The sequence below is a fragment of the Kryptolebias marmoratus genome, linkage group LG10 (genome assembly GCF_001649575.2).
Source record: "Kryptolebias marmoratus isolate JLee-2015 linkage group LG10, ASM164957v2, whole genome shotgun sequence".
Lineage (NCBI taxonomy): Eukaryota > Metazoa > Chordata > Actinopteri > Cyprinodontiformes > Rivulidae > Kryptolebias > Kryptolebias marmoratus.
In genome coordinates, this window is record NC_051439.1 from 14,798,451 (window position 1) to 14,820,458 (window position 22,008).

Here is a 22,008-nt window from a genome sequence, read left to right on the forward strand (position 1 = left end):
AATCATCAAAATTAAACGAAATAAACATTTGAAATATATGAGTTTGTATGTAATGTATGAATATAATATACAAGTTTCACTTTTTAAATGGAATTACTGAAATCAATCTACTTTTTCATGATATTCTAATTTTATGACCAGCACCTGTATAACTCGTTAATTCAATGTGCCGCAACAGCCAACTCACCTAACACAAAAATGGCTAGAACCCAATTAGTTTTACAGATATTGAGGTCAAATGTGGTGTGGTAGTAACTGAGAGTAATCCTTAACACCTTCTCCAAGTGCTAACAGATCTCTCAGGATCCCAGCATATTGCATGACTTTACGCTAACGTCATTTACAAGCACATTTTAGATTAAAACTGTGGCATGAAAGGCTGTGGGCAATATGAACTCTTTCAAGGAATGCTAGACCTTTAATTTTTATGTTAATATTTTGTAAAATATATAAAAATGTATTATACATTTAAAAGACACATTCAGAACTTTATTTGTTTTCCCTTTCTGAATGTAAAAATGTTGTTGATATTCCCTTAGCATATTAATCTGCTTGTGTGAGAGTTGATTTAGACAAATAATACAACGTTTCTCATTTTTCAAACATTCATCCTCAATTTGTTAATAAAAAAGTTTAGACCTTATTTAGGTAAAATCCTACACTATGCTTTGTTAAAAAGACTGGTAAAAATACATATAACTTAACTTAAGCTCCCTAAAGTTTTTTTGTTGTTTTGTTTTTATATGACATAGGGGCCAGGTTGACATGGTCAAAAGGCTGCTAATGGTCCTCAGGACCTATTTTGCACACGTGTCATCCAGCAAAATGGTTCAAATTCATTCATTCATTCAAGAGTCCTGCTTCTCTGATGGGAAACTAAACACTATGTGCTCACTTTATTCATTTCGAATATCACAATTTAACTCTAAATTACAGTATTTTTTTAATAAAAACAATGGGGTTGCAGCAGCTTCTAAAAATCCAAGGATATCAGTGCTGTGTTTGCCTCACTGCACAGCAGGTTGTCCTTCTGTGAGCAGCTTAATAAAGGGAGACCACAAGCAGCAGTGTCGGTGATATGTGCAACCAAACACCTCCTACTGTCTCGGGGGCCTCGCTGGAAGACCTCCAGCTCTAAACTCCTCCATCTACTCAGGATGAGTGGCGTATTTTCAGACTTCATGTGCCTCTAAAATGCTTTTGACCACAGATGAACCGATCTTGTGTTTGTCAATTTGTGTGCAGCCAGCCTCAAACACCGTGCCTCTGCTAAATAAACACATTTTGGCTCATTTTCAGGTTAAATCTGAGAGAAGTGGATAATCTAGAGATTGGTTCATCCAGAAATTAGCATGCATTAAGGTCTGTTTATACTGGCTTTGAGTCCAACAAGTGGAAACAACAATTTGTCTTATTAAGAGATGTTGTCCTTGGCTCATTCACACAGACCTTTGCTGCTGCAGGAAACCCTGGGGTGACTGTCGGGACAAGCAGCCCTCCCTGCCAAACCTGCTTTCAGAGCTGTCTTTTTTTAATGATTTAAGTGATCGTCAAAGAATGATCTGATTGTGCAAGTGGTTTTAAGTTAAAACACATCATTTATTTTAATAATTAAATGATGCAGAAAGGTAAATTGTAAGTTTTGCAGGGCAGGGATGTTGCTGTTGGTAACTTCTTGAGACAGAGACTGCAGAAGAAGAAAAAACAATAGCTGACAGTGAGCCATGCGCAAAACAACAGAGCAATCCCACCGACTGGAAGGGTTCTTAAAAGCTATGTGGTTTAAAAAAAACAGCATGTCAGGATGGAAAAGTGTTGGACAATCGACAGGAATATTCCCTCACAGATGAAAGAGAGCATCCTGGAAATCTACTTACAGTCCTGAGGAACTGGATCTCATCCTCTCCCTCTCCTCCTTCAGCCATGGCTGCGAAGAAAGGAGCCCGTTCAGACTCCGCTGGCTCCCCGCTCCTGTCGATATTAGCATAAAGCTAATCCACGGCCGTCCAGCGGGGCAGAATACCGCAGCATGTGTCAGTCAAGCCCGAGTGCTCGCGCCCGGCGGAGGAGTGTGTGTCAGCACCGGCGGGCTGGAGCAACTGGGGACGACGAGGCTCGGTTACACACCACCACCACCTCCTCCTCCACCAGCAGCGGCAGCAGCGGCAGCAGCAGCAGCGCGGGGGGCTTTATCTTTGACGTCACCGACGGAGCTCGTTAACACGGACGTGAACGCGCGAATATTCAAACAATTAGCCAGCGTACACACACGCGCGCGCGCGCGCTCGGGTATGTCAGACTGTTTCTGTCGGTTCCCACAGGAGAATCTACGGAAGCTGCTCCCCCCACCTCCAGCGCGAGCTCAGTTCAGCACCACGGTCAGCGCCCCTGCTGCGCGCAAACACGCTGGAGACGGAATAAACTGGAACCCCTGCTCGTTCCCAGGGCTTGTAGGCTGCTCATAAAGGCCGGGAAGAGGAATTATTCCTGACTGCATCACTGTCCACATGTTTCTTAAGCCATAATGTGCCATTTGCAGTGCTGAAGCACAAACATCCTCTCAAATCAAGACAAATGTACAGCAATTTCAATCCCTGCACTCTGAAATGATTTATTTCCTGTGTTAAAATAAAGAATGGCCGGGTCAGTTCACTAAACATTAAAGCTCACTTATCTCCATAACAACAGTATATTTATACGTAAACGCGCCTACTGCTTTTTAGCACGATGCAATGCTGCCCTCTAATGCCAGAGCTGTGAACTGCAGGGAGCCGAGCCACCCAGAGACTTTTTTTGCTTCACTTGTTTCATCTTCCAGTTTTATTTTTATACACTTCTCCACTCCACCCTCACTTTTTTTAAATAGGAATAAAAAATGTTTTCATCTGTATTGTTACATTTTTGAAATCCTACTATGTTGTTGTGGTGGTTTGATGTGTTTAGAAGCACCAAGTGTGTGCTTGTATGCAAGTTTTATCAGATGTTTATTTCCTGTTTTGACATTTTTTAAAATGTTATATTATGCACATTATTTACCATTCGGTTTTGTTGTTGTGTTTTGTGAAATATCTAAGTTTGTCATATAATACTGTGCCAGATTCCTTATAATATGGTGACAAGTTTTGTCAGTTCAAAAAAATGTAAAGATAAATGGATAGAAAGGACAGGACAGAAAAACAGAGTTTGGACAATTCTATCTGCCTGAAAGTCAATAGTTGGTGTGAACTTAAATAACATTGGTGTTTGGGTCTTGACTAGATGAGGCTAGTACTGATGGAACTCTATTGTGTATTTTTCTCTTCATGTATTATTTTACAGCATTAATTGGGAATATTGTGATGGTGAAAAGTTAAGGTATGTGTTGCCACTCCAAGGCCCTTCTGATGACACTGTACTGTGGATCAAAAGCTAATGGTACGTTTCTGAGTTCATGACTTCATCAAGATCCCAAATGCAGCCCAACACCACAACAAAGCCTGTGTTTTAAAAGATGGATGTGGACACTCCTGACCCTCACTGTACATACAGCAATTTGAAGGCTCCAGGTAAATTCATCCCTCCACCAAATTCGTACATTTGCAGTTCTTGGTCAATCTGTATCCATTTTTGAGGGTATAAAGAAGTCATCTACCACTGGTAACTTACCTACTTCAGCTTGCTTCATACCCACCTTGGCAGCTGCCCCAATACTGATGATTTAATCTATTAAAGTACACCTTTGAAAAGCATATAAGCATATTTGGACTGGTTTTATGAATGTTATTAATATTTTGGCATGGGTTATGCCTTGGGATTCAGGCTGGTAGTCCTGATGTGTTCTGAATAGCCCCATATCTCAAGTCAGAAAAATCCAAAAAAAAAAAAGGAAACTGCTCCTAAAGTAAATACAGTATTATCATTTGCCTAAAAGCACAAAGAAAAACACTTTGTATTACTGTCCTGTGCATGGCACGTGGATAAATTACGCATCCGAATCGAGCCATTACGCACACTCCCATGATTTAATGTACCGGAGTACACTTTTGAAAATATCTGGCTTATCACGGAGTCATAAAACTTGTACTTGATTTATTGTATTTGATGTTGACAATTAAATAAAGCACAGCTTGATGCAGAGTTGAATGGTGCTGATTCCTGTTTTAGCTTTAAATTAAAGAGCCATTCCCACTATTCCCATTTTTCCTGCCCTTTCTCCCTGTTTCTCTGGCTCTTTCCAGATGTTTCTCCACTGAGACCAAACATGTGCAAACATTGGATGGATCAGCTGAATAAAGATGCATCTCTCAGCTCCTGTGTAAAGCTCTTTGTTGGACTTTTATTTCTGTAATTATTTGTTCTTTTAGGAATGTGACTTTAGGGTAATAGTCACTGATTGTAGAGTTTTGTTGTTGTTATTTTATGCTGCCTACCTATTCAGTTGTCCAGTTTATTTAGAAAATATATCTTTGTTTCATTGTTCTGATATTATTTACTTTAAATGTCTTACTCTTACATGACTATTTACAATTTCCTGATCAAGAATAATACATGTTACAAATAATGACATTTTTGATTAATATAAACAAAATTATTAGCAATTAAAAATCAAAAATCTCCTTGAAGGAATGCATATCACTCGCTCCCTTTCATAACAGAGATTTTGATGTCAGATCATTCTAATCTCTCACATGATCATAGCCCTAGGAGTGTGTGTTGTGAATGACTGTCGGCTACTACCACAGCAAACGTGTGTAGGTTAAAGTCAATTGGCTATGGCAGCCATTTTGAATGGAAGTAACTCCGAAAGTTAATCAGTTGGCAATGTTTCAAAAACAGATCTTGGACAATCAGTTAGTGCTCAGATCAGTTAGTCTCGTGTTGGAGACGATGCTCAGCTACTACCAAGCCAAATATAGGCTCAGAATATGTACAACTGGCTAAACTACAGCTTTTTTCTGTGTTTGCTAAAGTCAGTTGGCTGTGGCAGCCATCTTGAATTGCATTGAGTTCAAAAGGTAATCAGTTGTAGATGTCAACTTAATTACTTTCTGAAAGTTTAATTTCAATTCATCCAGTGATTCATGAGATATTTTGCTAAAAGTACAGACAAATGATTTTTTATTTATGTTTTACTTTCTAATCCTTTTCAAAGTGCGCTGTTTCCGGAGGGAGGGCCGATATACAAATTAGCCACTAGGTGTCACTGTTTCACAACATAAAGTCAACGTCGCTCTTTAAAAAGACAAAAACAAGGTCGTGTTTCTGTCGCTCCTGGAGAGGCTCAGATTTGTTAGGGAGACGCTAGACTAATTAGAGACTCACAATACTGTGGGTGAGCAGTAAAACTTTCTCATTCTCACCGTTCTGCAGGAACAAGCCGATTCCCGTCACATGTCCCACCTGCAAGCTACAGCTGCACTGACTCAAACTGTGGGCTGAACCCGAGCCCTCCCGTCAGCCAATCAGAGCGCAGGACGTCAGCGGTGAGCTCTCCTATTGGCTCGAAGCCGTGTTGATCACAGCAGACGAGCCCAGCGGAGCAGCGGTGAGCATTGGCTGGCTGCAGTACAGAGATGTCAGGAAATTATTTGCCTCGCCACCAAATCGGGTAAGTAAGTGTTTATTTATTTTTTATTTTTTTCTCCACAAACTGCTGCTGCGTTTCTCCCTGCAGCTGATTACGTCTTAATGTGATTCTCTAATAGAAATTACAAGTTGAATCATATAAGAGGAAGATTAGCAGTTTTTTTAAAATATATGCAGCATTTAAAATCACTATATTTAGTAGAATAATGTAGATTATAATAAGAGTTGGCAGTTTGAACTCGAAGCCCTGAAGGATATTATATTCAATATACAATATTCGCTGCCATCTTTATTTCTGACAAATGCACAGATTGTTGCAAGGTGACAGTAACCCACGGGATTATGTTATGACACAAACAGATGAGGTTGGGGTTAACATTTAAAGTGAAATGTGTGCATGTTGTGCTTGTAAACATGGTTGACGGCGGCTCCGCATGCATGTGTCGTCACCTTGCGTGACTCTGGCTGCAGCAGCTTGTGAAATGTTGATGAATTGCGGTTTAGAAATGGACTTTTTGGGCCGCAGACTGTGGCCGGGATGAAGATGAAACAGTGTTTAGTGCTGAGGGGAAACTGCAGGCTCTATTTAGTTTTTCACTAACATACTGTGTTTGACAGTGGGATAAAGAGGCTAGGAATAGTGAGAATGGCTCTTTAATTTAAAGCTGAAATTCATGGTAAATAATAGACAATATGAGTTTTCTATAGCCAGTGCCAGTCTTTGGAAATCAGGTCAGCCAATGGCCAGTATACAACACTGATTTTTATATATTTATTACCAATATGTATTTTTCATTTAATAAAATATAATAATAGCTTAACTTAAATAAACACATATTTGCCAAATCTTAAAATACTTTGTACACTTGAAAATAATATATTGCTTAAAAAAACTAAATTGTAAGCTACAGTAAGCTGGTTGTAGCAGCTGCTACTGCGTTTTGATGGCCTATTGTTTTTTTTTTCTTTGCTAAAAAATGGCTAGTGCAGATCGATTAAAATCAGTCAGCCAACTAATCTGTCTAATCTCTTTATCTAAAGTCAGATTTATCTCTCTGTTCTATTTTCTCTGACAGCATGAGGCCAGGTGATGAATAGCCAGAGATTTTCCCCACACTCCACGCCTACTGACCACTAACATGGCACCCATCATGGAGGGCACGCACACTGTCCTCCTTCTGTATGCACCCATTCATGAGCTAAGCAACATCAGCCTCTACTTCCCCAATAGGCGGGCCCCGAGCTTCAAGTACAAGAGCCGCACCTCTCATTCACCAAGCGCCGGTAATGACCATGACTGGGGGAAGAAGAATCCTGCAGCGTCCAAACAAAGAGACCAGTCTTCTGACTCCTCGGGGAAATTTCCTGGTTCCCAGCAGGCAACGAAAGAAGCGGCTGAAGAGCTCTGCTGGCTGGCAGCTGAGCAGCACCAGTTGCTGGTGGATCTGTTATCTCTGTGTCGGGACTGTGCTCACAAAGTCAGGATGGGTAACCAGGATGGGAAACTCGAGGACTACATGGAGGGTCAGGAGGTTCGCCCTGGAGGTCAGGCTCTCAGCACCAGCGGTTATTCCCTCCCCGAGCAGAGGAGAGTTGTATCCAAGAGCAAAAAGGCGAAAAAGCTGGGAGGCAAAAAGCTCGACAATGCTGAGGATTTATTACAGAGTAAGATAAAAAAGAAAAGGCATTTGTATGTGGAGCATCCAGTAGAGAACAAGGCATCCACAGCTTTACAAGCAGAGAAAACTCCAAGAACTGCAGTCTGTACCCAGGAGTCTGACAGCCCAGTGACTGGCTCTTGTGTCAGAACTGTCAGTAATCCCATCCTGCCAATGGATGAACCAGTAACTGTTCCCAAGAGCTGGGACTTTATGGAGGACAACCAGACATTTGACCCTGTCATGGATTTCTGTAATGACTTTTCGGAGTGTGATGGTGAGCTCGGTTATGGGTCATCCTCCTGCAGCCTGATGGAGGGTCTGAGCAGGCAGCAAAGCGATAGCAACCTGCGACCTGTTAAAAGACTCGATTCTCCGGTTGAGACATCATCTGGGAACGGCTCAACAGTCAAGTCTGCTCAACAGCTTTACAGTGAAATCAACCAAAGGAACGCGGGGGTCAGGGTCGTTGCCAAAGTGCAGGAAGTGGAAGGGAAGGTTCTTCGTGTCAGTCACACAAATCCACATTCAGGAAGTAGTAGAAGTAACCAGGAGAGTGGAGAGTGGAAAGGACCAAATGGAAACCATGTGCATGAAGTCAACAGGGAGAACACAATCACCAAACTCTCTGAGGGGCTACAGCTGCCTCTGTCCCACACCACAGAGCCCTCAGCACCAGTCAAACAGCACGCAAAGAGCCCCTCTTCACCTTCCCTCGCAGGGGTCTTCAACACATCTTACCCGGCTTCAAACAGCCTCCAGAGCATGTCCCCAGTGCTGTCCCCTTTGTCTTCCAAGGAAATGAGTCCACAACTCAACCACCGCATTGTACTGCTTTCAGTTAAGGACGAAGACCTCGATCGACACAGCTCCAGTACCACAGAGAAAGCCAAAACCTCCGAGGTCATAGATAAAAATGGCAACAAGCGGACAGTCACGCATCTGGATCTGGATCTCAGCAGGCACCCGAGCAACTCCAAGAGGAACTCGTCCAGTAACTCCACAACAACAGGTGAGTTGTTAGAAATCGCGCACTGATTCATCCTCTGACTCCGTGCATTAATGTGAGTGAAGGCATCAGTGCTTTTATCTACTCAGAGCCTTGGAGTTTGTCAGAATGGGCCTTTTATCTGGCAGCACTGATGCTGGATTTCAGAGAACAGAAGGAAAGTGAAGGCTTGAACAAGATGTAATTGTGTGTCTTTGTGTTTGTGTCATATCTGGTACTTGAGTTCTTTTGATGAAAGAACACTGTAACAGCAAAACATTTTCATCACATCGAGTTTAACTTTGATGGCTTTTCCTTTAAGGATCTCTTTACTAGTTTGTGACTGTTGTGGTTTTGGATTAAACCTGTTACCAGACCACAAATTAAAAACTTCCCAACAGAGTTGTGTGCGGGGCGAGCAGGTCCTGAGAACAGTTTTGTTGACGATCCATTTTCACTCACTCGGCGCGGCAGGAAGGGCAGAGATTAGCGGGAGTGTCCCAGATCAAAGGCTTAATGTCGACGCGGAGTTCAACCTGACCAGAGTTCTCATGAGCACAGTGGTAACTGAAGCATTGCCAGTTTGAACTCCGTCGGATCGGCTGTCCCTCCACTGAGTTTACTGGAAACCGAAAAACAATCTTGAGACCCCTTGAGGCGAAAGAGCTGCAGAAAAAAGGATTAGTATAACCTTATTTTCATCCGTTTGTAATCTTGTGTTTGCTTATAAATCTGACAATGGCTTGATAAATGGATTTGAACACATAATATACTCCACATAATCTTTGCAAAGCTACCATGACGTCAGAAGTCTGCTTCAGAGATGTCAGTAAGAATTTTCATCCATGATTAGCCACCAGGCTGCTTTTTTCCCAGCTTGTGTTTAACACACATGACCATGCCTTTCTGTTGACCTCTTGCCATTTAGATGAAATTTCTGGGTCAGTTTGTAGTTCTATATATTCACTTTAACCCCTCACAGCTTTACAAGTAGTTTTATTTACCTTCTTTAGCTACACTCCCCTCAGTGAAGTTTTACATCTTTTATTGGTGGAGCAAGAATGTTTTTGCTTGTGTTTGTTTGGCTGGGCTGTTAGCGAAATATCTTGTGAAAATGTCTATGATTTCTAATGAAACTTTTATAAAGTCATCATTGGGTTAACAGTTACAACTGATAAATTTCAGGAGTCAACGCAATCAAGATGGCTGCCACGGCAAAGCAATCTTAGCAAACACACAAACAGCTGTAACTCAGCCAATTTTACAGATACTGTGCTAAAATTTGGTGTGGTAGTAGCTGAGACTGATCCCTGACCTATATTTTGACCATTATCAGATCATACAAGATCTGTTTAAAACCTTGTCATTAACTATTGGAATCACCTGTTTGTCTGTTAGCAAAATATGTCATGAACCACCGGACAGATTTCAATGAAACTCTCAGAAATCAATTATTGGCAATTTCTCCACAATATGTTAACTTTTGGAGTTAACCTGATTCAAGATGGCTGCCATAGCTAATTCACCTTACCAAACACATTGACAACTTATACTCCAAGTGCTAACCAGTCATGTGAGACTAGACGAGATATCGCAATATCACAAGATTACACATAATGTTACTTTCAAGGTTTGACCAAAATAGCTACAACTCTGTTATTTCTCAATTTCTCTAGCATGAAAGGTGGCAGTCGATATGACCTTTAATTCTTTAATTAATTCAATTTTTGCTGAACCTTAGCTGTTTTTGTAAATAGCCCTTTTGTTGCTCGATAATTAAATACACTTTAGATGTTAACACTTGTAAATGAACATCACAGGGCTCAGCCGAGGAAGATGAGTGGGTTATTGTGAAGCTGGGCCCTTTATAGTTTTTAAAGGTTGAATTAATTATCTTCCAGGCTCTTTAATCAGGGCTTTTATATTGAAGCTCTGGGCTTAATAATGAGTGTGATCATGCAGGCAGAAATGGTGTTTTTAAAGTAGCTAATTCTCTTGTTTCTTTTATGTACTAATGCTCATATGCTTCTCTTTACATAAATGGTGAATGTGGTTCAGGTTTGTCAGTTTCACTGTCTCCCACCTCAGAGTGTTTTAACAAGGAGAGTATGCCTGAATACCATCTCACAGCCACGTAAGAGACTGTAAAGACTAAATGTTTGCTAATGCTCACCAGTTGATGTTCTGCTTTTCGGATTATGGACCACGAATCCCACAAGAATTTATGACTAGAGAGGTACAAATGAAACAAACGAGGAAGACGGGAAAGGTTTTAGTTTTAGTTTTGATTTTTAGTTGGAGATCAGAAATTCCCGGAGTTCCCAGTTTCTACTGAGTTCAGAATAACTTCCTCTCCCTTAATTTTCTGCCTATTATTGTCTAACATATGGCAGCCAATACCATAATCAGATTGCCTACTATGTTCCAGCAGTAAGCTCTCTCTGCCATTCAACTGAAGGTGCTCTGCAAAGCAACATTGTTCCAAAAACTGAAAACAACAGCCATCTTTATTAAAATAATGAAGTCTGTTCTGCTAAAACATCCTGCAAGAGTCCATCTCACACTGCTGCTCTGAGCTGCATACAGAGAAACAAAGCACAAAGGTCACTCTCTTACAACGTTTAACTGATTTTCTTCAATAAATAACTTTTCTGCTCAAGTACTTTGGAAAAATGTCAGCTATGTTGCATCTTCATGCTTTTGGTAGATGTTAGCGTAAATAGGTTCTTAGTGTCTTTATTATTGTAACCTCACTAGTGGAAGTTTACCAAAAATCTTCTGTCTTTTTAATTTATGGCCAGCCAGGTGAAATAAAAGAAACATTTCCTCCTTTTTGAGTCCAAAACTACATCTCAAGTGGATAAGGACATGTCTGTGAGCATCATGTCAGGCTGTGTTTCTGCCTCAAACTCTCAGACATGGCGAAGCAGAGCTCTTTCTTTAGTTTCCACTTTCAGCTGCCACACCGTGAACCTTAGCTTGACAGGCAAACAGGTGAATTAACCACCCAGCCTCAGCCTGACAGTCACCCTTAGCCAACAAGCCGACTAAAACTTGTCATGACAGTCAGAATAGAAGCAAGGTGGCTGAGAAACCCTGCATCTGTCTAGGTTTATATATAAAGTCATTGATTTTTCTTTTGTTTAAAAGTGATGATGTGGGTTAAAGGGAGCCAGATGTACACTTGGCCCAGTTTTTTACCTTTTAAGTGATGAGGTTTAAAGATTTTAAGGAATAAAATGGGGCATAGGCAGCGCTGTGTGATTGTTTTTGAAGAGAATTGGAGCTGTTTAAGGATAGTTTAAGGACAGACAGTTAATTTTTACTTCCTTGTTCTATAATTTCCACATTATGTTGTTATTTTTGCCTTGACTGGCCTGCAGTGATTCCTTAACCATATTAAAAGAAACATAGGAATCTTTTATTACTCCTTGGGGGGAAAGGAGATGGTCTTGAGAGGGTTTTATGTTTTCTCTTTTAGTTTAGAAAAGGCTCTGAGTGAGTGATCAGCTGATAAAGTGACAGGCAGATAGGCTCACTGAAACTGACTCCTAAACACCAGCTTTGGACATTTATTGGCCTCCAAGTTCACCAAAAACACAAACAGATTTATTGTTAAAATGAAACTTTTATATTTTGACAGAAACTCTCATCCTGTTTCTCTGGCAGCTGCTTGTTTATGCTTGTATTTTCACTGTCAAATTACAGCACTGCTGTTCATATCCTGCAGATGTGCTCTTTTGGAAACACATCTATCTGCTGTAGGTGTCTGACAGACTCAGATACAATCACTTAGATTAAATTTAGTCTACTTGGTCTTTAATCAGTAGTTCTTTCTCTGAATAAAATAAACAGAAAAAGGCATATTGTTCTAAATCTGACATTTTCTTTATACTTTCAGTGTATCGTCAGTGTTGTTTTGCTTTTAGATAACTAGAATTGAGAGAGACACATCTGCTCAGTAACAGGATCCTATTTTTAAAAAACTTGTAGCAACACAACTGTTTGCTTGAGTAGCTTTTAGCTTTACTCCCTAATCACATTTCATCCTTCTGTCCAATGTATGCATGTTAGAGAGCTGTGCAGTAAATCAGCTGTCACATATTTACTGTAAATGCAGTGTTCTTATTTTCAAGTGCATTCAAGAGTTTATCTGCTATATTTGTTAACACCTATCACATTGCAGGTTTGCATTATTTTAAGATGCAGCATGTTGGATGGCAGGGAGTAATGGGTGTTCTCTCCTTTGTCCAGATGGTGGCAGTGTGTACCATCTTAATTTTTTCTTTTGTTTTGCTCCTTGCAACCAGGCTACAAGCGCAAGCAATCATCATTTAACATCATACTTACAGTATATTAAAAGATTTTAGCCATAAACCATCTGCAAAACCCAGAAATGGTGAAGAGAGCTGTTCCCGATCTCTAGTTTCTCTACTTGGCCCCGACTGAGCTTAACTCTGCATTTGGAACCATCCCAGCTCACAGTCAGCAGTTTGCACTGCGGGACCATGCAGCACAGCATTATCATAATGAAAAGTATTAATCTAATCCTAGCTTTTTATTATTTTTTTCACGAGTCAAAATCCCAGACCACTGCTGTCTTATAATGTGCATATTTGAATACTGGGACTAGAATGCTTTAATTTCATCCAAAAAGACATTTTTATTTGTGTGAGTGGACTATCATGCCCCAAATCAAAGTGGCTTTGCAGAGACACAAAACTCTGGGGATATATTCCAGGTCTTTATAAGTGTAACGTGCAGAAGTCTCATAATACTGCATGTCCTCTACAAGGATAGTGCACTAAGGATATTTTAGTATTTTATTGAACAGGGACTTTGCTGTATTTCTCAGTTTTCTTTTAACAGAACAGGTCAAGGTGTTGTCTTTCAGCTGGCATTCATCAAGACCCCCCCNCACACACACACACACACACACACATACTTCTCCTTTCCATGCCTGTCCTTTTTCTTCTTTTTTCTCCTGTTCCTTGTGGCACAAACTCTCTTAGGACAACATCTATGCATGCTGTACTATACTTCCAAACATGTGACAGTCCTACCATGTGCTTTGTTCAGGGAATTAAGTTCACCATGGGGGGGGAAGCTAGATCTGCAACGAGCCACTGAGTTGGAAATATTTAAGGCAAGGTGCTCTGGAATGCAACAGGGGAGTTCAATCTCAGCAACATGCTGCAACAGGAAAAAAAAAAAAAAAACTACAAGAGAGTTGGGTTCTTACTAGAGTTTTATGTTACAGCATTCTGGCTATTTTAGGTATGTTTCTCATACATTCTTTAAGATTATCTACAGAAACCAAGAACGTCATGCTGATTGGTCAGGAGAGGGCAGTGTCTCCCAGTTTAAATTGAAGTCTAGCATTTCTGCAACATCTGGGTCAAACAATTAGGCTTTTTCTTACAAGTAGCTTCTACTTGTGTGTCTCTGTTGTTACAGTGGTGGAATGGGTTAATATGAAGTAACAATATTTCTGATATTTTAGAAGCCATTGTTCTGCAGCTGTATTTTCTTGGATGAGTATGATGGTGTTGATAAGTGCAGATAAAAATAACTGTGTAACCTTCAGCTTGTTGTTTAGCAACAAGCTGAAGGGTTCTATTGCTGCCTATTGATTCGTAGAGACTCTGCTGCATGCTTTGTTTCTTTCTATTTCACAACATTGAGGTTACCAATGCAGGTGAGAGAAAAACAACTTGTTTCAGTGTGTGCTGCTTATTTAACTGAGTCAGATCGAACCACACCTGTTATGTTGTTTGGTCTGTTTTGCTTTAAGTACTTAAAGTAACCCAGTGGAGCATTTATTATTCTGTCCATTTTGTGTGTTTGTGTAGAAGATTCCCTCCTGCGTCAGGATGATATGTGGATGCTGGATGGCGATGATCCCCAGGAGGTCCTTTCCCGCATCCCACGCCCTGATCACCTGGACTTCCTACGTATCACACCACCGGAGGATGACATCATCGGGGACACACCTTACTACCCCAAGCTGGAGTGCACGGTGAGAGCCGTAAAACAGGAGCAGCACACCCACTTAAAAATCAGAGCTCTCTCTCTCATGGAATTACTCCACACTCAGGCTTTTGATCAGCTGATCAGGAATTCTTTGAGGTGGATTAGCAGGTCATGAATTCTAATCTGGAAACTTGGATCTGAAGCCAAAAGTGACCAAAATCATTTTGCTCAAACATTTACATAAAAAAAAACCTTCTTTTTTTTTGTATTAAGTTATAGAATAGAAAGTTGCAACACAAGACATTGTACATGTAGTCATACCGCATAGTACATACAGCTGGTCTGGGAATCTTTTACTTTACACTAAACCACTTGGAAACATTTAGCTGATTTTGGGCTTTAAATCAGCAGAATAGGTGACAGACCTCTGAGTGATCTGAAAAATAAATGTCACCTTTGTGAGCTGCTCCAGATTCCATCATGCTATCTAGCTGAGAGCTTTGTTCCTTTGACAGATGAGGAAAAATTATTTGGGTGTGGATTTAGGTGTTTTTTTTCTTCCTGCAGAAGCTATGCATTGTTTTCAACTGAACCTCCCAGACTGTGAGCATAGTACAAAGGGCATGCTGTACATGATTAGACTGTTTGCATTGTCATGAAAATGACAGCTATCTTAAGCTTCGGCCCAATTATTTCCATCTCAATTGCTCTTTGAACGTTCCCATGCACTGTAACAGTGAAATGCGTGAAGAGATGGAGAAGGTGACATCACCGGTGTTTGCATCATCTGTAACTTGTAAATGACTAGTATCACAGTTTAACTAATACGTGTCTTTTTTTTTTTTAGGCTCTGTTTGGAAAATAAATTTATAAGAAGGGTTTTTTATTCTTTTTTTACCCATAAAATGTCAAATATAATCTTCCTTTTGCTCATTCACATTGGTGGCTTTTGATTTGATTTTTCTTCCCATTTTTCTCATTTAAGTTTAGCTTGTAAAACTAAGCACAAAAACCTTTCCAAAGCATGACTTAAAAACTAGTGTTCCCGATGGTTGGTCCAGTTTAAAATGGACTCAATCAGGCTGTCTGAAGGAACACATTCACGAATGCTGACCTTTGGTTGCTAGGGGCAACAACACTTTGAAATGTTTTCAGTCACATATCCTGCTTTGACTTTTATCTATCATTCTGTAAGAGATTGTAGATGATATGTGAACAAGGAAAAGTTCTAAAACGAGAGTTGACCACGTCGCTTTCGTTTTTGTTGTTTGTTTGAACAAGTCATTCGTGTAAATCTCTTCCGAAACCTCTATTTTTAATGTAAAAGTCAACTATATGGAGGACCTGTTTCCAAATATTGTCAAGGTAGGTGGGTCAACTTGTCATTTCTTCTAGTTCAGTTCAACTCTCCTTCTCTCCTTAAGTGTTCACAGGCCTCTAATCGCATATTATCGACTTAGCACATTAGCTTGAGTAGGAGGCAGGCTGCCTAATCATTTCCCCTTCTTAAGACCAGATCACTAAAACTATGGGTCACTATGCTGCAATGCTGTTTCACAGGAATCCACACCTTTCTGTGGGACCCCAGGCTGACTCCCCTCCCTGCTTTGTGACTTTTACCTCTACAGCCATTTCAAGGAAGTAAGCAGAGTAATCAGATACCTGAAGTGCCTGGCTTTGCAGAACCCCTCCCTTCATGGGAGGAGTTCTGAAAGGAGGCGTCCCCAGACTGGGTAGACCAGTGAAATTCTTTTTTTTTTTTCCAATCTGTGGGGGATTTCTCTCTCACTAGCACACAAAGTTTCTCTGTAATCTCTACTCGAGCTAAAGAACACAAACCAGAAGCACCTTTTTTAGTTTTGGATTCCAGACTGTCACAGAGAGAGAGGAACTTTGTGGATAATACTGGTTGGAAAGGCTTTTGTAAAAAACAGGTGAACTCTGTTCTTCTTTCCTGGTGAGATTACAGCAGGACAGGTTTCCATCCGCTAAACAGATTGACTTCACTCGCTGTGTCATGGGAACTCTGGGTGAAGGGAGGAGACTAAACCATACCACCAATAACTTACAGACAGGACTTTTCACCATGTGATATTTCAAAACCTTCCACATCCAACCGGTTAAGGTGTCAGACGAAGCTCAGAGGAGTGCGGGAGAGTTATCCATACAAAGGCCTTTTGTTCCCAGCCTACCCTGGAGGTGGAATATGAACAAACAGGATAACTACTAGTGAGGAGATGCATTTTTTGTGATATTTTCAGTGGACCCTGCCTGAAACTACTGGCTGTTTTGGTTTGTCTCTTTTTTTGCTCTCGGATATAGGACACTGCAAGGAAAAATGGACAGTGCAAATAATATTTTAAATGAGCAGGAAAAGCATCCCACTGGCTCCCTCTTGAATGCCTTTGGCAGTTTCTTCACACGGGACAGGGCCACCTCTGCAGATGCGGATACACCCGTGCTGACATCTTTCAAGGACCTGTCAAACGGAGAGACTGTAAAGACTGATGTGACTGCTTCCTGTGATTCACGTCAAAAGGTTGAACCATCAGTGAAAAACTCTGGGGAACAAGTTACAGAGGAAGCTGAGGTCTCGGTTGACCCAGATCTCGTCCAGGTCACAAGGGTGGAAATCTACAGTGACACAGAAAATGATGGCGAGGAGGCAGCAGGCACTGGCACAAGTTTATTGGAGAAGCTCGGCAAATCTACACCATCTGAGAAGGACAATAATGTGGAAGGAGATGAGCCCAAATTCCCTGTGTTTAGAACACACAAATTCAAAGAGAGATCACGCATTGAGGCCATTTTATATTCCAGTAAACTTGGTGGTAGCTGGAGGTCTAAGCCAGCTGAGACCGATTCAGTGTCCAAACAGCAAGACATCTCTAAATCCAAGGAGAGTACCACCACAGTGTCTGTTGCGGAAACCTCACCTGCTGAAACAAAACTGGATACGGGCTCAGATGAGAATGATGAATATACTGGAGTAGACTGTTCTCAGCCTGTTCCCTCAGTCATCTCTGGGGATCTAACTTTAGAGGTTCCAGGAAATAATAGTGATGGGGTTTCTCCATTAAAACCAAAACAAATCAAGGAGAAACATGAAGAAAAAGCTAAGGAGAGGTCTGAGGAACCACACTCCATTCAGATCTCAACTTCTATTTCTTCCTCCCCTAAGATTCCTAAGGTCTCAAGTCAGTCATCGTCTAGTCCAGAGAAGCAAATACAAACTACTGGTTTAAAACTTTCAGGATCTGGGATATCCACGTCTCTGTTAACTGGACGTAAAGAATCCACAAAGAACAGCCGAACATCTACAGGCTCTGCTACAAAGCACAAAGCAGATCCAAAAATACCTCAAACAAGTTCAGCACCACCAGTTTCATCTGCTCCTACCTCCACTACTTCTTCTAACTCATCTCCATCCAAGACTGCACAGCTTTCTTCACCTGCTTCCTTCCAGATGCCCGCTCTCTTCAGTGGTTTGCGTGTCCTGAAAAAGGGAGCAGTGGGGGACGACAGAGAGGTAATGTCTGAGATCAAGCAGCGGGAGAAGGATGCTGATCTGGCACTGCTCAACCTCAAGAAGACCGTCAACAAAGCCAAGCTTTTTCCTGAGCAGAAGACCACCACCCCTGCCAGAAAACGGTCTGAGCCCAAACCTAGCTCTTCAGTGGGACAGCTCAGTCAAAAGCTCAACCTAGACAACCACGATGACGCTAAAAAGTCAAATGATGGGCAGGAGGGTGAGACTGCACCTGCCAAAAAAGGGTCTGAGAATGGAGGAGAGGTTTCAGAAGAGAAAACATCAGGACCAGAAGCATCTATGTCTGACAAAAAGACTACCACAGACATGGCCTATGAAACCTTCAGGAGCATTTTTGGTCCTAAGACTATCAAAAAAGAGAAAACGGAGGAAGTGGACCTGGAGGCAGTGAAGAGAAAAATCAAAAGTGACAAGGAACATCTGAGGTTGATCTTTGAGAGAACCTCCAAATCACCTATCAAAGACCTCACAAGCTCTACAGACCTTGCTGTATGTAGTGTCAGGATTCATTTACTGCACCACATTTATTTTTTGTGAACTGTATATAGATCTAATGCTCAAATGAACTGTTTGACCACTTTAGACCACATCAGTATTTGTTTATGTGGTCTTTTCTTTTCCTTATAGACAGAGGTTGCGTCCCCTGCAGATAGTGAGGACCGGACTCCGGGACGTCTGCAGGCTGTGTGGCCCCCACCCAAATCTAAGGATGAGGAGGAGAAGGTGGGGCTCAAGTACACAGAGGCAGGTAAGGAATTCAAGCTTGTAGGATTAAACACTGTTGTATTTGTTTGTATTTAAGACTGGGAGGACTGACAAGAGGATCGTGCCAGTTAAGCTTTCGTGGACACACCTCACACTGACTGGCTTTGTGGATTGCAGTTAGTTCAGCTACAATTAAATCATTTGAGGGAGTGTCACGCTTGGGTGTTTGTAACTGGTTCAGTATTGAGACACTGAAACAAAAGTAGAGACACTATTACGTAATCTCTGATCAATCATTCTTTAAACGTCTGAGAAAAATCCCAGAAATCCAGCAAAGATTTAGCAGGAATCTGTAAACACTCTGTGAGGTTGCCTGTGCCTTGTTGGTGACATTTATGTTGTTGCTGCTTCATGGTGCGACAATGTGTGGGTGTTAGCCAGGTAAAAGTATCTGTTTCTTTGGCCTGACTTGTACTCTGCTGGTGTAATGACACACAAATGGGCTAAAGACAAACAGGACAGATTCAATTACAATGTAAAAAGCTTTGCTTTCAGGCTGTATGGGTTGAGTGGTTCTGTGCAACCAGCAGTGGCACAACAGCTGTTTATTGTTCCTCGGGGTGCAGCTTTATCTAGAGAAAAGATTAAGATGAGCTAATGTGCATTAGTCCAGTTATCTGTGCTCCATGTCTGGTTTTGCTCTTGTCAAATAGAGTGACACTAAAAGCAAAGCAGGGGTCCAGACTGTGTGTACCTTCGAGATAAAAATAATGACAATATTTATCTATGTTCATCATGTATATATTCTTCTATCACTTGCTTCTAAAACTGCATTCACTGTGTGCAGTGCAGTCTATTAAGAAGAGTTTATTTAAGAAGATTTTAACTGGATTTTAATCACTGACTCACTACCTAAAACTGCTTCTATATTTTAGACTTGTGCATCAAATAAAAACAGGACCACGTGAAAATGATTAGGCTATGTGTAAGTATGTAATTCTAAAGTTTAAAAAACATTGCTAAATCTCAAAAGAGATCCAAAGATGGATCAGATGCCTTGAATTATGTTTAAATCTAATGTGGTTGAGCAAACTCTTATATGTATAGTTATTGTGTGATGCAGCAGTTTGTAGCCTAAGACAACTTTCCCTTTGTGACCATAAAGCTTGTTTTATCATGTCTTATCTTATGTCAGCATACTGCAGCTCAGGAAAACATTTGCACTTAGACCAACAAATAAACGCATAAAAAAATGAACTTTCTCAAAACTGACAGGCCATGTGGTGCAAAAACATGCAACAGATGAAAATAAAGAAACACTGCAAATAACAAGTGTTTTCAACGCTATAAAGAAAAAAAACATACCAAAACATCACATCAAACACAGGCAATTACAGTCTTACAATTATATTATAATATGTTAATTGCAACATTTTTATATTATTAGAAGTATTTTTGCTTGTCTTGGGGAAAATAAAACATTAGGATAAACACTGCAAAACTTAGTCTTCAGCAAAACACAATTAGCTCATATTGGGAGTTGTACAGCACTGTTGATGTTTTTGAACCTTACCTTATTTGTACTAACAGATCAGCAGTTTTGAGTTTTTACTTTTCAAACTGTTTTGTTCTGCAGTGTAATTTAAAACTGGTTGGTTGAGTTGTACTGCCCTTTGCAGTGAAAGCGACACGCCCTTCTGTAGCATTTCATCTGATTGGATAATTCCTGTCTAGCAAAGAAACTAAATATTTGTTCAACAACAAATCACATTAACAGAACAAAATCTTAATATTTTTCTGTAATAAACACAATGACAAAATGCAAAGAATTAGTTGTAATTATTAAACCGTTCATTGAGTTGTCAGTGCTTGTGTCATGATACAATTCTACTTGTTGTTTTTTTTAATTATTATTAATATTATGGTTGATTTCAGAATACCAGGCTGCCATTTTACAGCTCAAACGGGAGCACAAGGAAGAGCTGGAGAAGATGCATGTAAGTTGACAAAATTACATAAGATGATTTTTTGCAGACTTGAAATGAAAATGTGTCACATTCCAGAGAAAATTCAGATCAGGGTATTTCCACTGATGTGGGCTGTTTAGTTAAATTAATATGGTGTTTGGAAAAGAAGGTTTAATATTACAGTTGTGGCAGATTGAGACATAACTAAACATTAAATGCTTCCCAAATTAGGCTATGAGGAGAGTGTTGCAATGGTCAAGCATCTGATAGTTGTGGCCACAAGATGGCACTGAGTAAACATGAAATGTTCTGGTGCAGAGACTGTTGACGTTTTTCTGATCATACGAAAACTTCATGGATGTTGCAGTTGCTATGTTGTCTTTTGGCATACTTAGATACAGTGTTTTAGCAATAGATGGGGTAAAAAATAACAATTAAAAAAAACATTAACCCGGACACTAAAAATCTGAAAGATCATTTTCTTTCTAATGATCTTTGACGCTATTATTTAAACTTTTATTATTATATGTAGGTTATTATGTTTATTAAATCCCACACGGAGAGATCTTTGAACATCTCTTGTCTCAGTCATGGCCTCTTTCTCCAAATTCCTTTAAAACACTTTGGTGTTTTATTGGTTTTAACCCTTAGCTTCACGGACCACTGCCTCAAAAAACTCTGACCTGGAAATTGGTTGCTCAGCCGGTCCGCTGGCCTGCCTTTAATTTGATGTAAACTATTTAAAGGGTTGATGCTTTCTCCAAGAAACATGTCCCAACCACAGTCAGCACATAGCTAATGGTGGGAATGTGCCTAATTCTTATTCTAAACTGACAGGAGTTAATGGGAAACATGTGGAAGATTTGTTGCAAAACAAAATTTCTTGTTTAAATCAATACTGCGTTCTAGTTGTTAATACTTTTTAGTGTTGAAAACATGTGAAAACCTGAGTAAATAGATTTCATTTTAAGGGTTTTACAATATCTTTAGTTTAGGAAAATGTTTAAGAAAGAATTCATTTTTATATCATTTAGAAATGGCTAATCTTAATAAAGTCTTTTAAGAAGAATTATAATTTGAATTCAATCCAAGAAAAAACATTTTCTGACACCTGATCCAGTTTTGTAACACGATGGCAGATGGAGGAGGTTTGTATAGCTCTATAATTGTTTTATATCTGCTATTCTGCTCTTAACAGTCAGACTTTCAGCTGAAACTCTTCGAGGTGCGAGGAGAGCATGCGGTCACGGTATCGCAGTTGGAGGGAGTCATTTCTAAGCTGCAAAGAAACGAGCCACACAGCACAGGTCAGGATCGTTCTCCGGTCTGCGATGTGGCTGTGTCCACTGCGGACGACCTGACCCCGAAGACGTGCCGCACCGTCGGGATCCAGACCAACAGGGAGACATTCGTTAAGAGCCCTGAGGGGGGTGGAGCTAGCCCCAACCAGAACGTTCCCAAAAAACTCAACTTGGATTCTATTGAACAGAATCTAAAGTCAGAGACGGGCCCAGGCCCCTCAGGAGTACCTCCACCACCCCCTCCACCCCCTTTGCCAGGCCACACTGGAGCGCCCCCGCCGCCACCTCCTCCACCTCTGCC

General features: G+C 40.6%; 2 protein-coding genes across 10 annotated transcripts in view; one reads left to right on the forward strand and one right to left on the reverse strand.

Annotated features, from left to right (window-relative positions):
* The window catches only part of LOC108234815 (ryanodine receptor 3), a 95,081-nt gene extending 92,771 nt beyond the window's left edge, over positions 1–2,310 (reverse strand). For 4 of the 7 annotated variants that reach the window (XM_037977913.1, XM_017414364.3, XM_017414337.3 and 1 more), the window contains exon 1: positions 1,878–2,309. In XM_037977913.1, the coding sequence (XP_037833841.1) occupies positions 1,878–1,925 (48 nt within the window). In that variant the 5' untranslated portion in view covers positions 1,926–2,309. Of the gene's footprint in view, positions 1–1,877 lie in introns of all 7 variants that reach the window. The other 3 variants (XM_037977912.1, XM_037977911.1, XM_017414330.3) reach the window with 1 other exon arrangement.
* Positions 2,311–5,496: 3,186 nt separating this feature from the next.
* Positions 5,497–22,008, forward strand: part of LOC108233726 (formin-like) — a 46,093-nt gene continuing 29,581 nt past the window's right edge. Inside the window, exons 1-6 of one of the 3 annotated variants that reach the window (XM_025005145.2) lie at positions 5,497–5,587; positions 6,642–8,235; positions 14,064–14,230; positions 18,362–18,482; positions 20,375–20,436; positions 21,605–22,008. The exon at positions 21,605–22,008 is cut by the window's right edge and continues 210 nt beyond it. In XM_025005145.2, the coding sequence (XP_024860913.1) occupies positions 6,705–8,235; positions 14,064–14,230; positions 18,362–18,482; positions 20,375–20,436; positions 21,605–22,008 (2,285 nt within the window). In that variant the 5' untranslated portion in view covers positions 5,497–5,587; positions 6,642–6,704. Of the gene's footprint in view, positions 5,588–6,641; positions 8,236–14,063; positions 14,231–15,938; positions 18,224–18,361; positions 18,483–20,374; positions 20,437–21,604 lie in introns of those variants that run through there. The other 2 variants (XM_025005146.2, XM_025005142.2) reach the window with 2 other exon arrangements.